The sequence below is a fragment of the Helobdella robusta genome (genome assembly GCF_000326865.2).
Source record: "Helobdella robusta unplaced genomic scaffold HELROscaffold_67, whole genome shotgun sequence".
In the NCBI taxonomy this organism is placed as follows: domain Eukaryota; kingdom Metazoa; phylum Annelida; class Clitellata; order Rhynchobdellida; family Glossiphoniidae; genus Helobdella; species Helobdella robusta.
In genome coordinates this window covers 810,303-827,612 of record NW_008705379.1, presented here as the reverse complement: position 1 = coordinate 827,612, position 17,310 = coordinate 810,303, and the positions used below count along the sequence as shown (strand labels likewise).

At 33.6% G+C, this 17,310-nt stretch overlaps 2 protein-coding genes across 2 annotated transcripts; one reads left to right on the top strand and one right to left on the bottom strand.

Moving 5' to 3' along the window:
• Nucleotides 1-2,452: 2,452 nt before the first annotated feature.
• On the bottom strand, nt 2,453-3,578 carry HELRODRAFT_181111 (hypothetical protein; the record flags this gene model as incomplete). Its single annotated transcript, XM_009030378.1, has 3 exons — nt 2,453-2,570; nt 2,696-2,817; nt 3,516-3,578. The coding sequence occupies 3 exons, from the start codon at nt 3,576-3,578 to the stop codon at nt 2,453-2,455; spliced, it is 303 nt and encodes a 100-aa protein (XP_009028626.1).
• A 3,087-nt stretch (nt 3,579-6,665) lies between these two features.
• Nucleotides 6,666-16,785, top strand: HELRODRAFT_181110 (hypothetical protein; the record flags this gene model as incomplete). The annotated part of the gene is made up of 5 exons (XM_009030377.1): nt 6,666-6,714; nt 8,824-8,926; nt 11,014-11,155; nt 15,539-15,628; nt 16,723-16,785. 5 exons carry the CDS (start codon nt 6,666-6,668, stop codon nt 16,783-16,785), a joined length of 447 nt encoding a protein of 148 aa, XP_009028625.1.
• Nucleotides 16,786-17,310: the final 525 nt, after the last annotated feature.

The window sequence follows — 17,310 nt, the reverse complement described above, 5'->3', positions numbered from 1 at the left end:
CTTCATCTCTCTTTCTTTCTTTCTCTCTCTCTCTTTCTCACTCTCTCCTTTTTTCTCTCTCGCTCTATATCACTTTCTTTCCATCCATACTTTTCAATCTACTCTTCAGTTTATTTATTGAAATTCTTTCAGAGCTAATTCGGATTGATTAAAATTCTTATTCAATTTTTTATTAATACATTTTTTTGTCGGGTGGAATGAATCAATATAAATTTGCCATTTTCGCTACTAAGGATCCAAATCACTCCATTATTTTTGTGCTAATTTTGTTTGAGGTTGCGTTAGTTCCAAAAAGTATTTCATAGTTTATTATTTCGAAAAACGAGTTTCTTTGTTCTGTGAAAAAAGTTTTTAAATTAAATTATGAAAAATTCAGTTTTTTTTGAAAACGGTATGAGAAAATTTGTCGCTTACTCATGCAAAAGTTGAATAATTCATTAAAGAATCTTTTTTATAAAAAAAAAATGCGAGACACGAAGCGAAGAAGAACAAAGATGAAATAGCGGAAAATAAAATCAAAACGTAAACAAAAAATAAAAAACTGCCTACGGCTATTTTAAAAAAACTTCACAAGAATACGAAGAAAAAATATAAAAAATAGATAAATAGATATATCTTCAGCACAAACAGAATAAAAAAAATAAATGTTTAACAGAATAATAATGATAATAAAACTAAACAAAATAATAATGAACAAAAATAAATTTAAAACGCGGCCTTTGTTGTGACGTGCCTTAATCTGTGCCGAAGATGAAATAAAGATGGAGAAGAGGGAAAAGAATAGGATGCTCAAACCGGTAAATTGATTGGCCCGAGGCCTCTCAGCTTCCGACGCATGTTCGAATCCTATCAATTCTCATTACCCGTATTGTCCATTTTGATGAGTGCTTGCTGTCTGTCTGTGTGTGTATCTGTGTGTGTGTGTCTGTGTGTGTGTGTGTGTGTGTGTCTGTGTGTCGGTCTGTTTGTCTTTCTGTAGGTATGGACCTCATCAAATCTTCCTAACATCCAATTCATTCTTTACTATTAATCACATTCTGACTGTTCAGCAGCTGCGTAAATATGAGAACACGCACACACACGCACACACGCACGCACAGACAAACAAACAACCGCATACACACACGCGTGGATACTTATAAGAATTCAATGCAGAGAAGCTTAAATAAACATTTATAAGTGTGAGTGTGTGCGTGAGTCATTCGCATCTGTGTGCGCGCGCGTGTGTTCAATGTATCAATGTTTCAATATCTAGCAATTCTTAATTGAAAAGCACATAAGTGCGTGCGTGTGTGTGTGCGTGTGTGTGCGTGTGTATGTGAATGTGTGTGTGTGTGTGTGCGTGTGTGTGTGTGCGTGTGTGTCTGTGTTCGTGAGTGGCATTTTTTTAAGTGGATTGGTGGCATTTTAAATTAATAACGCAATTGAATAATGGTTTACTTGTAGATAAGTAGGCTCGTTTAACGAAGGATGAGAGAAAGAGTGAGAGAGAGAGAGAGAGAGAGAGAGAGAGAGAGAGAGAGAATGCAAATTTGTGTGCATATGCCTTCACTCACTCACTCACTCACTCACTCACTCACTCACTCACTCACTCACTCACTCACTCACTCACATAGATCACGTAATTTTGTTTATTTATGATGCGGTCAGTCTGGTTGGTTTGTTTCTTTTTTGTGATGGCTCTGAATTCTTCCATCATCATTTTCGTCATCATTTACAATCAATCGTTATCATTAAATATCTGAAAGCCATCATCAGTATCTTCATCACCATCCGAATCATCATCATCATCATTGGCATTGTTAACAGCTTACCTATGTAATTAGCCTAAACGGATCTTGTTAAACTAGCACCATCAACGCCATCGTCAGCGTCATCATCAACAACAACAACGTCATCATCTTCTTCTTTTTCATCTTCATCATCATCAGCACTTCTTCTATCATCATCATCACCATCATGATCAAAACTAATTTTTAATGTAACTTTAATTACATACCCAGTGACAGCGATGACGATGAAGTTAAACTTTTTCCAAAATTGACCACGTGACTTAGCAACCGGTTCGAGCACTTTTATTACTTGACCTTCATTGGCCTTCGTGTAACCTTGAACTGACCTAGATTGCTCTTACGTCATTGGTTGACTGGTTAGGTAGCGGTGGACTCGTACGTTATGAATGATGGCATGTATTTAATTGCTTTTTTTAGGTGCACTTATTTTATTGCTGGTGAACTGCATTCGTTTATTTATTCATTCATTCATTTGTTCGTTCGTTCGTTCGTTCAATAAATTATTCGTTTTTTCGTTTTTTCTTTCGTTCATTCGTTCACTGATTCATTTGTCAACCTTGCGTTAAATCTTTTACCTTTAAAAATTTATTCTCAGTTGAAAACAACCGCACAATTTTACAACCAAACTACCCGACAGCCACCCACTACACGACAGCCACTCACCACACGACAGCCACCCACCACACGACAGCCACCCACCACACGACAGCCACCAACCACAAGATGCAACAGGACACACGCGACTCATGTGAATTCTGATAAGCTAAAAACATTGGCCTGCGTGGATTTAGAATTTAAATAAGCGAGGCACACGCCAAGCAAGGAATTTGAAATTGATTAAGTCAGACCCAGCCGAGCAATTGATGTTTAAAGTCTCCCTGAGATGAATTTTTCCCGCCAACCTGCTCCGAAAACACTTTTTTATCTTTGCTACTTTGTATACTTGTTGTTTTGTGTCTTTGTTGTTTTGTATCTTTGTTGTTTTGTATCTTTGTTGTTTTGTATCTTTGTTGTTATTTTGCATCTTTGTTGTTTTGTATCTTTGTTATTTTGAATTTTTTTTATTACTTATCTTTGTTTTTGTGCACTTTTGGTTTTGTATAATTTTTAATATCTATGTTTTTTGTATGTTTTTCGTGTCTTTGGTTAATTGACAACATACAAACAACATCAAATTAATTTTACAATAACAACATCAACAACAACAACAACAACCTCATCAACAACAACAACAACAACATCAACAACAACATCAACAATAACATTGAAATGACATTAACGAAAATAATTTATCATAACACTAAATGCTATTGATATAAATCGCTTGCAATAAATCAGAATTTAAATGTACAACATACACACACATATGATATAAAACAGACAACAATATATACGTACAAATTTAAGTTGATGTGTGTTTTGTCAATTTGACCATATGAAGAGTCGTTGAAAAGGTTGATGACCATTACAATGATGATGATGATGATGATGATGATGACGATGACGACGGTAATGATAACGATGATGATCAGAACGATAATATTCAATTTAAACTGTTTCTTTTTCATAGTTATGACTACCACATTTCATTATTATTTTTTTAAGAATGTTAAATCATCATCATCACCATTATTATTATAATTAATTATTATTATTATTGTTAATTATTATTGTTATTGTTGTTGTTATTAATTATTATTATTATAATTATTATTAACTGACCGCTGGCATGAGTAGCGTAACATTATCCCAGGCCGTTCTGTTATCCAAACCAAAGTATGACATGGTTAGCATCAAAGTTAATGACTCTCTCTCTTTACCCACTCTCTTTCTCTCTCTCTCTCTCTCTCTCTTTCAATCTCTCTCTCTCTCTCTCTCTCTTTATCTATCTCTCTTCATCTCTCTCTCTCTCTCTCTCTCTCTCTCTCTCTTTCTCTCTCTCTTTTACTGCTTTTTTCATTAATATTTTATTATTAATAATATTGTTTATGTTATATTAGGATTATTATTAAATTACCATTATTAAATCATCATATTGTCCGTTGTTTATTCTTTTTGGTGATATTTAAATCATCCTTGCAAGTTTCATCGTCATCATCATTGTCATCATCATCATCATCGTCGTCATCATCATCGTCGTCGTCATCATTATCATAATTTTCACAATACATAACGCTTCTTTTATTAACACATAAAAATCTCGACAAAAATAATAATATTATTATTACCGGTTTTATTGTTTTGCAGTTGGAAAATGTGTGTGTGCGCGCGTTTATGTGTGTGTGTATATGTGTGGTGTATGTGCGTATGTGTGCTCGTTTGTATGTATGTTTGTTTGAAAATGTATGTTTGTATTTGTTTGTTTAATTTATTTGAATGGTTTTGTGTTTGTGTGTATGTGTATGTATGTGACTGTATAAATGTGCGTGCGTCTCTGTGTATTTAATAAAAAGTTACAGTAGAATAAAGCGATTATTAGGTTGTTAAATGTGAATAAAATGAACCTTATGTATTCGCTCATTTCGAAAGAAAGAACATTCTAGAGCATGTATTTATGATGACGATGACGATGATGGTAATGATGGTAATGATGGCGACGATGATGATAATGATGGCGACGATGATGTGTTGATGATGATGATGACGGTGACGATGATTCTATACATTATGCATACAAAGAAATGAACATTGAAATAAAGCTAGTAGATTTCTCTATATTCTTTCTTCCTTTCTCAGGTACCTCTCTCTCTCTCTCTCTCTCTCTCTTTTTTTCTATTGTTTCTTTTTCTCTTTCTTTATATACTACATATTTATAGGATTTCTTTACATATATTTTTAAGTATATACACTCCCTTTTTCTACTTCTTTCTATCTGTCCCTTCCTCTTTCTTTCTCTTTCCCTATCTCTCCCAAATTATTTTCCTCAATGTGTTTGTATGTGTATCATATTATCCTGATGATATCTATCGCGATATCCAATCATAAAAAAGACCACCAGCCCTGATTCTTGCAACAACGCCAGCAATTAACACCTCAATCTTGAAAAACTTAAACACGTGTATTTGCTATTAAGTTCGTGTTGTTGCTTATGTGTTAATTTGGATGTTAATCTGTTTAACTATTTGTCAATTTCTTTCTCTCTCTCTTTCTTTCTTTTTCTCTCTTTCTCTCTCTCTTTCTTTCTTTTTCTCTCTTTCTCTTTCTCTTTCTCTCTCTCTCTTTCTCACTTAAAATATCGTGTTTTAATTTGTGCGCCAAACAGCTCAAGTCTTATTCACAGTAATAGCTACATCTCTCTCTCTCTCTATTTTATTGCGTGTTTATTGAGGAGTGTGTTGATATTCACATGTGGAATTATGCTTCATCGCCGTGTGTTTGTAAAAGTTAATGGCTCGATTCGCTAAACTCCATGCGTGTATTAAAAAAGATGATGCATACGACGACGATGATGATGACTACTAATATGACAAGAAAAAGTTATTATCAATAAGACAGTATATACAATTTACACAAACTATTACGATACATAGTGTTTTAACAATCATCTTGTAGCTTATTTTTGGGTATTTTGTATGCTCACGCATTTGTGGGTATTGTTTATGTATTGAAAATTATTACTTAGACCTTGTATACATCGAGTATAATGCTATAGACTGTAATAAGAAGATAATGTAAGTTCTTTTTACGAAAATTGTGCCTTTAATTTATTATTAACGTAAACAAATTCTCAGTTGCGCGAATTGATTTCAATTTATTTATCGTTGTCATTAGTGTGTGTGTGTGTGTGTGTCTTGTGTGTGTGTTTAGTGTGTGTGTATGTGTGTCTTGTGTAAATTTAGCTTAACAGTAGGTAGATATGGAGGTATGGTAGAGGAAAGTCTACATGTTTGTATATTTGCATACGTTTTAAATTGCATTTGTCTGTTGGTGTGTTTACTTTTTAAGAATATTTTTCAATTTTGCAACAATTTTGCAATTATTGTTTGCATGTAACCTGATAACGTCTGTTCACCTCTGTATTTTTTGCTCCTCTGCACGTAATCACTACTCAATCAATCGACACGACCTCAACCAGCCGAGCGATCGTCCGTGCAACATGAAACCAAACAAAACAAAACACTCAATAGATAAAACACAAAACGATGTATGTATGTGTGTGTATGTATATGTGTGTGTTGTGCGTGTGGTTGTGTGTGTGTTGTGTATGTGTTGCGCGTGTGTGTTGTGTGTTTGTATATGTGTTGTGCGTGTGTGTGTGTGTGCTGTTTATGTGTGTTGTGTGTGTTTGTGTATGTGTTGTGTGTGTTATGTGTGTGTGTTAATTCGACAAATACTATAATAAAATACAATTTGTAGATTTAATGTACGGTGTATGTCAGTTAGCAGGTTAAAACTGGATTCTCAAGAAATAAATTTATGTCGAAATTTCCATTATCAATTTATACCTTTTTATACATAAGTGATTGAGTGTTAATGAATCTCAATAGAATTAACTCTCAGTCTAATTCATTATAATCAACGCCATATATCAAAAGAATCGAACTATAGTCTATAGTGGATGTTCAACATTATATAAAGATAATATTCGGTCGATTCGAGTTAATATATATCAAAAAAGTTGGTTTTCCATTATTAAATTATACATTCACGCACACACAAAAATACACACACACATAAATACATGTACATGCACAAACACATACACACACACACAGATATATATATATATAAATATTTATATACAGTAGTTTAGAAAAGTCAGAGCATTTTCAGCGTTAAATTAATTTTGAGATTTTAATAAGGAAAGAAATGCCTAATGGTTGCTTTGATATTAACTTTATCATACTCGCTCAATCAACACCATGACCTCCAATGATTACGAATCTCATTGTTGATGCTACTGTTGATGCTGACGGCTGTGGTTCGAATACACGCCAAACCAAATTGGATATCCTTTACAGATTAAGACACACACACACACACATTACAGTGCATTTGTTTCACACATACATACTATACGTACGTGACAAAGCGTTATAACCACGATTTAATTATGAATTTATGTTTATGTTTGTGTTTGTTTGTGTGTATGTGTGCTCAAATTTTTGGTTCAGGTTGAAAAAATTCAAGAAGATATATTTTGAAAAAGTTGATGATTGAATGAGTTGCAGCTGAATGATAAATACCTACAAAAATATAACAAAAGTTTTTCTTTGATTGATCTGAATAGAAATAATAAACAAAAATAAACTATAGAAAACACAGAAATGAAAATATAAAAAATGGCAAACCAAAAAATTTTATTTCGAAGAAAAATTGAGAGGTCACGTGGAAAAAATATTGAAATTAATACCCATGATGTTATAATTGGGTAAAGTTTTATCATGTAACACCTACTTATACACGCCACACACATTGGCAGAAACAAACGTGGTTTCATAAGTATGTGTGTATGTGTGCGTGCTTCTGTCTGTCTTTGTTGTGTATGTGTGTGTGTGTGTGTGTGTGTGTGTGTCTGTGTGTGTCTGTGTGTGTCTGTGTGTGTCTGTGTGTATGCATCTCAATCGGTCATCGTTGTATCTATGCACACATCAACAACTGTTCATTTGTTGGGGTAGTGTCTCAATGGTCGCCATGATCAATCTTATGCATGTTTGTTTGTTTGTGTTTGTTTGTTTGTATGTGTATGTATGTGCGTGCTTGTTTGTTAGTGTTGTCACTGCTTAAGTGATTTAGTTATTTTTGTTAGAGTTTTTTTTATTAGAATTTTGCATGAGTAACAAAACATCCTTGCCATCGTGAAGCTATCTGTAGAAATAGTTAAAACAACAACATCCCCACCGCAACAACAGCAACAACAACATCAATGACAACAACAACAGAGAAAAACAACAACAACAACATCAGGAACACTAACAACAAGCTTTTGATACATTAATTGCTGTCAGCGTTGTCATTAACATTCTTCCGCTTCCAAGAAGTCCTAATCAATTTCTGCGTAGGCGTGTATGGTGGTTCGTAAATGTTTCTCTATCTCTCCCTTCCTCTCTCTCTCTCTCTCTCTCTCTCTCTCTCTCTCTCTTTCTCCCTCCCTTTCTCCCTTTCTCTCCTTCTCTCTTTCACCCTTTTTTATCATCTTTCTCTCTTTTTCATCCTCTCTATTTCAATCAATCAATCATTCATTCTTTCAACCATTCATTCATTCAACCATTCATTCAATCAAGCAATCATTCAATCAACCAAAAAACCAATCGCTGAATCATATAAACGACAGCGCACTAAAAAAGGCCAACCTTGACAAAAACATCTTCCCAAATCAACAAAGAGATAAAAAAACATAAACAAACAAAGATAAAAAAAAACATAAAAAAATATAAAAAACATAAACAAACAAAGATAAAAAAAAACATAAACAAACAAAGACAAAAAAAAACAATTTGATTATATTTTTCACTCATTTTCAAATTGTTTTCAACTCTCTGTGAACTGTACATATGTGAATGAACTTGTACTTGTTCGTCCGTGTTTTAGTTTTTTTCGTCACTTGTTTTCCGATATCTCTAGGTTCATTTATCTTGTGTGTTTTTTGTTCTTTTCTTTTTCTCATTCTCTCTCTCTCTTTTTTCTTTCTCTTTTTCTTTTTCTCTGTCTCTCTCTCTCTCTTGTTATTTTTTTTGTTCTCGTTTTTTTCCGTATTTGTTTTTTCAAAATTTAATCATTCAGCCAAAAAAACATCGTTCAATTTCATAATGTCTCAAATGTTTTCAATTCCACACACACACACACACACACACACACACACACACACACACACACACACACACACCGAGTACAAACACACACACACAAACATACAGACACACGGACTAAGCTTTCTCCCTCGATGCCTTCTTTAATTGATTGCGTTGGGTGATTAGGAAAGTTGTCCACAATGGCAAAAAAACAGCAATAAAAGTAGCAATAATAACAACAATTCATTATTATTATTATTATTATTATTTTTATTATTATTACACTACCACCGGATCAGATAACTGCAAACAGGATCTGGGAATGGGGTCGGGGATGATTCCAGATCCTTCCATCAGCGCCAGTTCAACTTATTACAAAAGTGTAGCGCCACAGCATGCCAGGTTTGTTATTGTTGTTGTTATTGTTGTTGATATTGTTGTTATTATTATTTATTGTTTTTGTTGTTGTTGTTATTATCATTATTGTTGTTGTTATTATTGTTATTATTATTATTCTTTTTGTTGTTGTTGTTGTTATTTTTATTATTGTTTTTGTTGTTGTTATTATTGTTTTTGTTGTTGTTGTTGTTATTATTGTTATTATTTTTGTTGTTGTTGTTATTATTGTTGTTGTTGTTTTTACTGTTTGTTAGTGTTGGCGTTTTTATTGTTGTTGTTGACCGAGTGTGGTCCATCAAAATGTTGTTGTTATGGTTGATGTTGTTGGCGATATTGTTGGTACTGTCGTCGCTGCTGTTGGTGGTTGGTTGTTGTTGGTTGTTGTTGTTGATGATGTTGTTGTTGGTAGCTGCTTTTGTTGTTTGTTGTTGTTGTTGTACTGATATAGTTGTTGTGATGTGGATTCTAAGTTTTTCGATTCAATTTTATTTACTTTTAAAACCATTACATTCAACGTGTTCCTACTCTATTCTACTACAAGTGCGTTCGAAGATTTCAATTCAAATTTGTTTTATTTTTTTGTTCCTACTCTGTTTTTGCTTTCCCAATTTCTTTGTAAGGTGAAAAAAAATTGAATTGAAAAGTTTTCTGTAAAATTGTTCGTTGGATACATAGATTCATTCATTATTTCGTTTGTTTATTGCTGTTGTTGTTGTTGTGTCTTTGTTTACACTCATGCACACACCAACACACGCATACATACACAAACATACACACACACATAAAAACGTCACATGCACACGTACCATCATTTAAGATTTCTAATATCATGATTTATGTCTATTAAATTTGATTTATCTGCTCTTAACACTAATTATCTTATATTTAGCACGCACATCCAATATATATAATGTACAATACGCATACACACATTTGTATGCGTATTGTACATAAATTTATGCATACATACACATAATACAAGCAGATACAAACACAAAAACTGTAGATATACTATACAAAAAAAAATGCATACAACTACAATAGAGAGTCACAAAATAAATAAATTCTACCAAGACATACGAACAAAAATACAAAGACATACAACGATATACAAACAAAGATACAAACATACAAAAGCGTACAACATCACGTAGACATGCGGCAAACAAATTAATTGGTTCACTTCATAAAGGATGCAAGAATAAGGATCAGTTCGTACTCGTCACATGATCTTTTGTGTGTGTGCGTGTGCGCGCGCTTTTTTATGTGCGTGTGTTATTATGTACGTGTGAGTGTGTATGTGCGAGAGTGTTTTACAGCCCCAACCCAATAGATAATATTTAACACTATGTTGTATGAATTTATAGCCGAATTTATGTTTGTATGTATGTGTGTATGTATGTATGTATGTATGTATGTATGTGTGTGTATGTATGTATGTATGTATGTATGTATGTATGTATGTATGTATGTATGTATGTATGTATGTATGTATGTATGTATGTATGTATGTATGTATGCATGCATGCATAGTACACACTCAGATGTATAATTGATTATACATGCATGTATACCCAGCCGTAGAATTATTCATGTACAGATATGTACAGTACATTCTCCTAATACTTCTTTATGGTGTTCAGTAGCATAACATACTACGAATATTCTTTGAATCAAAAGAAGGAAGAGCAAATACAGTAGCTACAGTAGCAGCCACAGCCCTCTATATTGTCTTCATTATTATCTCCGTAATTGTTACGTCACACCATAGATGTAAAACTGTTCTCTGTATCTATGCTGACGTTAAGCTTTTTTGAGATTTTTGATTTTGTGGGTGAGTGGGTGAAAATAAATGGTGACTAGGGGGATGAATTTTTTTTAGATGAATGAATGAATAGATGGATGGGTGGATAAATTGATGAAGTAACAAAGAAATAAATGAAGAAATCAATCGATCGATCGATCAATCAATCAATATTTTCCGATATTTTATAAAATTCAAAATGATATGACTGGTTTGAATTTTTCAATTTTAAAAACTAGCTCTGTGAAAAAATAAAATAAATAAAATTAAAAAAAATGAACGTCAGAGTGAACCAGGAAAAGGATGGCGGGGCATGGTGCCCGAAGCCCCTGGTGGCACAGGAAGCGACAGAGTGGCTCCAGGTTGACCTTGAAGATCTCAAGGTCATCACAATGGTGGAAACTCAAGGACGATACGGAATGGGGCAGGTTAGGAAGTGACAATGTGATGATGATGATGATGCTTGCAGCGATGATGGCGATGAGGACAACGTTGATGAAACTGATGGTGATGATGATGATGCTGCTGATGATGATGAAAGTAAAACATGACGCGCCATTGAAACACTTGTAACAACAAAATCACTTGCCAAACACGCACGCGCACACACACCCACACACACGCCATACTACTTTAATGTCTGTTCAAATATTTTCATAGACCATTCATTGCGTGACCTTTAACCTTTCGAGGTCAAAAATATTAGGTCACTAATTTGCTTGCTTAGATTCTTTTGATATAGTTTACTGTTTTAAAAATTAAAATCAACTGAGTATGAAAACTTTTCAATTGAAACTGGCTACTTACATAAAACAAAAGATTTTCTGAATGATAAGAATGTCAACAAATTACACAACCTTCGTCTGAAAAATGTCAATCAATCATATATTCATTCGTTCATTTATTCGTTTTTTATTTATTTATTCATTCGTTCGTTCATTCATTCATTCATTCGTTTGTACATTTGTACATTTTTATATTCATTCATTCACTTATTCAATCATTCATACAAAGAAAACTTTGTTCGACTAATTTATTTTAAAGTTCCGGGGCAATGAATGAATTTCTTAATGAGGTCATAGACGAAATTGAAATAAAATGAAACAAAAAAACAAACAAATATTTTAAATAATAATAAACAGACATAAACCGACTAATATACAAGCACATTAAACAGTCGTATGAGCATAAACAACCAGATAAACATTGTGGAATATGCATAAACATTTAAGACTAAACCAGAAGATGCAAACTCGCATAGCTGGCTAACAAATGATTTAAACGTTAAAGATCATGTCATGGTGGTTATCTGACGACAATATGTCAAATAATCTATACTACACGCACACACATACATACTCATACACACACTACACACACACACACACATACAACAACAAAAACTGAAAATATGAAAAAAATTCAATATCAAAAAATGAGGAACGAATAATTATGTACTCGGTATATAAGATAAAATACTATTATTCATAACCACACTTGTGTTTATGAGCGTGAATTTGTGTGTGTGTGTCTCTCTCTTTCTCTTTCTCTCTATATGTGGTGTGCGTGTGTGTGTGGTGTGCCTGTGTGTGTGCGTGTGTGTGGGCGTGTGTGTGTGCGTGTGTGTGCGTGTGTGTGCGTGTGCGTGTGTGTGATGAGAGCCTAGTGTACCCATATATACATATTTATGTCTTGACGGAATCAGAGCTTACTTTGCACATGTGTTCATCCGAAATAGCGTTTTCACTTGATTTTTTTTTCGTTTGTTTTTATCTTTGTCTTTTATCTTTCAATGTTTTTTTCATCATTCATTTGTTTCTTTGTTCATTCATTCATTCATTCAATCATTCATTCAATCAATTCATTTAATTCATTTAATTCATTCAATTCATTCATTCATCCATTCATTCATTCACTCACACACTCTTTTCTCCAACGATCTTTCAGCATTCAATTTCTTATTTCATTCTCGTCAGCGCGTAAGTATCAGATATCAGGGCATATTTGCATACACAGTACGTATGTTTGTATCTGTATGTGTGTCTGTATGTGCATCTGTATGTTTGTCTGTATGTGTGTCTGTATGTGTATCTGTATGTGTATCTGTATGTGTATCTGTATGTGTATCTGTATGTGTATCTGTATGTGTGCATAGGTATGCATAAGTCTACGTTTAGTCGTTTATCCGTATTTTTGAGATCGTTTTATGTGAATACGTATATGTATATTTGTTTTGTGTGTGTTTGTGTGTGTGTGCGCGCGCGTGTATGTTTGTGTGTGTGTGCGCGCGCGTGTGTGTTTTTGTGTGTGCGTGTGAATGTATTGACAAGATTTAAGCCGGACTCAGTTTCCAAACTGTTAACACTGCTCAATAATGCGCGCTGAATGACGCCACTCCAGTTAGAAAATATAAAGAAGTGCCTCGCCATCTGCAAACGCAACGAAAATTTTTTAGATAAAATAGATGCAAATAAAAAAAAGAACTCTTAAAATATATTGTTGAAAATTATATTATTTTATTACACAAAATTAATTGTCCGGCCAAAAGGTTAAAGCTTCATGAATTAAAAATAATTTTCAATCAAACCTATGGAAGTAGAGGTTGTATAAAAATACTTTAAAACTTACTAAAATTACTCGACAGCAACTATTTTCAGTTTTGGCGTTGGTGTTAATTAATATTCGGTCAAATTTTCACTGAAGAGACAAACCGTATCATTTATTCGATTCGGATCGGTTTTTTATAGATATTTTATACTGAATTCTCGCGTGTAGTCATAAAATATAAAAGGTGGCCAGCACTCAATTTATATCCTCACAGTTTGACACTTACAACGTGCAATTTGCATAGAAAGATGAAAAAGCCCGACGAAAACTAGTCACACACACACACACCACACACACACACACACCCACACACACACAAACAAATCTACAAATATATACATATATATACACATACATAGATACATGTATTGTTTGTATTGTATACCCATGCACAATCAAACGTGCGTACATACAAGTATTTGAGTACATAAAAAATACAATTTACACAAATATACCCGTGCCACGCACTTAATTACGCATTCATACGCACGTACGCCGCAAACAAACACGGAGCAAACGCCCACGCAAATTGTAAACCACAGGCAGACAGACACGAAATCACAAACACAGAGACGAACACACACGAACACAAAGAAGAAATAATGTATCTTGTATATTGTGTATACATTATGTGTACAGATGTTTGTTTAAATATGATGAAAATGCATACATATACATATATGTCTTTGTATTTGTATATGTTTGTGTAAATGTATGTAATGTTTAAAAAATACAAATCCATAAACACACATTTAGCACATAGTTCATTTTTCCATCTACAAATACTAATGGAAAATCAATGTATGTGTATATGTTTGTGTAAATGTATGTAATGTTTAAAAAATACAAATCCATAAACACACATTTAGCACATAGTTCATTTTTCCATCTACAAATACTAATGGGGTCAATTCTTCTGATATACATACATACACACAAACAAACAAACATATATACATACATACAAACAAATATACAGACAAACAAACACAAACGAACAAACAACAAACATATGTGTTCATCAATGTGTGGCATAGCCTGTGGTCAATGTAAGCATGTGAAGTTCACAAGTTACGTTTTTTGTTGACGTTGATGTTGATGTTTTGATGTTGTTGTTGTTGATGTTGTTGTTGTTGTTGATGTTGCTAGCATTTTTGTTACATTTTTAGCTTTTGTGAGTTGTATATTCAATCATTTATTCCCTCATTCATTCATTTTTCATCCATTCATTTTTTTATTCATTCATTTTTTCATTCATTCATCTTTTCATTCATTCATTCATCTGTTCATTCAATCATTCATTTATTCGTTTATTCATTCATCCATCCATTCATTCATTCATTCACAGCTCACAAAGCAAACACGATTCTTCACTTTGATAAAAGGAGAAGTTGTATTCATAAAAAAATCATTGTTTATAAGGATATGCCCGTATCATTATCATGCCCGCTATCACACACACACACAAACACACACACGCACACACACACCCACATCACGCACACGCACACGTACTCGCATATACAATAATGTTTAAATTATGTTTATGTTATATACTCTAATTCACCTACAAACACGCACATGTACACACACGTACACACACGTTCACGTACACACACGTACACACACGTACACACACGTACACGTTCACGTACGCACACGTACACACACGTTCACACACACACACACACACACGTACGCACTCGTTTAGATTTTAAGAAATATTCTTTTTAAATTTTTTAAAAATCTTCTAAGATTAAAAACATATTAAAATATAGCTGGCAAAGATTTTTTGGTTTAAAAGTATTGATAGAGAATAAAAAAACGAAATAAAATGAATAGAGAGATGAAATGAATGAATGAATAAAACGAATGAGGGAACTGAATGAATGAATTAAACTCCTTCAATCATTCATCTCGATATAATTTTCTGGTCAATATCATATAAGTCGGCGCCCTGCTTATCAAAAAGAAAGAAATAAGTCATCATCATTATCATAATTACTATTTCAACATCATCATCATCATCGTCGTCATCACCATCATCACCACCATCATCATCATCATCATCATCAACAACAACATCATCATCGTCTCCATCATCACCATCATCACCATCATCACCATCATCACCATCATCATCATCGTCACCATCACTATCACCATCATCATCACCATCATCAACACCACCACCATCACCACAGGGCCAGGAGTTCACCCCCCACTACATGTTGGAGTACAGGAGGGACAACGCATCGAACTGGATCAGATACAAGAACATAACCGGTGGAGAGGTAGTAATGATGATGATGACGGTGATGATGACGATGATGATGGTGATGACGGTGGTGCTGGTAATGATGATGGTGGTGCTGATGATGATGGTGCAGATGATGACGATGACAATGGTGGTGGTGGTGAAGATGGTGATTCCGGTAGGAATGTAAAAAAGAAAGAAATTTGATAAAATGTACTAAGAGAGAGAAAGGATAGATGAAAAATAAAAAAACAGAAAGAGTGAGAGAAAGAGAGAGAGAGAGAGAGAGAGAGAGAGAGAGAGAGAGAGAGAGAAAGAAAAAACGGGAAAAATTGAGATAAATACAGAAAACGAAAAACTGAGAGAGAGAGAGAGAGAGAGAGAGAGAGAGAGAGAGAGAGAGAGAGAAAGAGAATAATGATAAAGTGGGGACATTTTAGCGGAGATATTGCGTTTGAAGGGTGCATTTCAATGTCCACTCCAGAAATACGCAACGTGTGATGTCTCCAATATAGACAAACACTCCAGATGCTTTGATGAAGATGACGATGATGTTGATGAAGATGACGATGATGTTGATGAAGATGACGATGATGACGATGATAATGATGATGACGATAATAATGATGATGATGATGGTGATGATAAACTGGTGACAGCATTGACAAGGACATTGGCGATAAGGAGGTTATTAATATATAAATGATTGAAGGCTGGATTAGCAAAATGCGAATGGAAGGATGATGACGATGGTGATGAAGACGGCGACAATGATGATGATGATGATCATGAAGATGATGATGGTGGTGGTGCTGGTGATGAAGATAGAAAAGAGGAGAACGAGAAGGATGACAATGACGATGATGACGACGATAATGATGAAAATGATGATGGCGATGAAAATTTGTACAGCTAAGTGAGATGCCAATCTTGCATTAATTATGACATCATCCTCGCTGATTGTAATTTTATAAGACTGTTTGTTTACAAACAGACAAACAAACAAACAAACTTACAAACAAACAAACAAACGCCATACAAGGCAAACAATACAAAAAAAAACTAAATGTCAACAGTGTTGATGAAGGAAAAAAATTTTAATGCATATAAATTAATGCTATGGCTCTTCAGGTTAAAACAACCTCTGAAAATAAATTGAGTTTAGCCCCTTGGCATAAAAAGATAAACAAATGAATGAGTGAATGAATGAGTGAATAAATGGATGAATGAATGAGAAAATGAATGAATGGATGAATAAATGGAAAAATGAATAGATGAATGAATGGATGAAGGACTGAAGGAATGATTGAATGAATGGACATTTGATGTTTTTATATTTGGCTGGACGATGAATGGTTTTACAAACGTACATATTATTATAAGCAAATGAACGAAAGAATAAATGATCGAGTGAATGAATGGATGAATGAATAAATGAATGAATGAAAGAATGAAAAAATAACAAACTAAGAACGACAAAAGAACGAAGAAATGAATGAGTGAACAAATAAATGAATGAACGACTGATTTAACGAGATATGCCTCTATCTAGCATTGATAATAAACTTTCAAATTAGAGTAAATTCAAATTAGAAACAGAAAAATCTAAAACCGAGGAGTAGAAATAAAAATATGGAAACACAAAAACGTAAAAAAGTCAACCACAGTAACAAAAGTATGGCAAGCTGAGAGCAATTTTGTTTTCAAAAAAAATTTTAA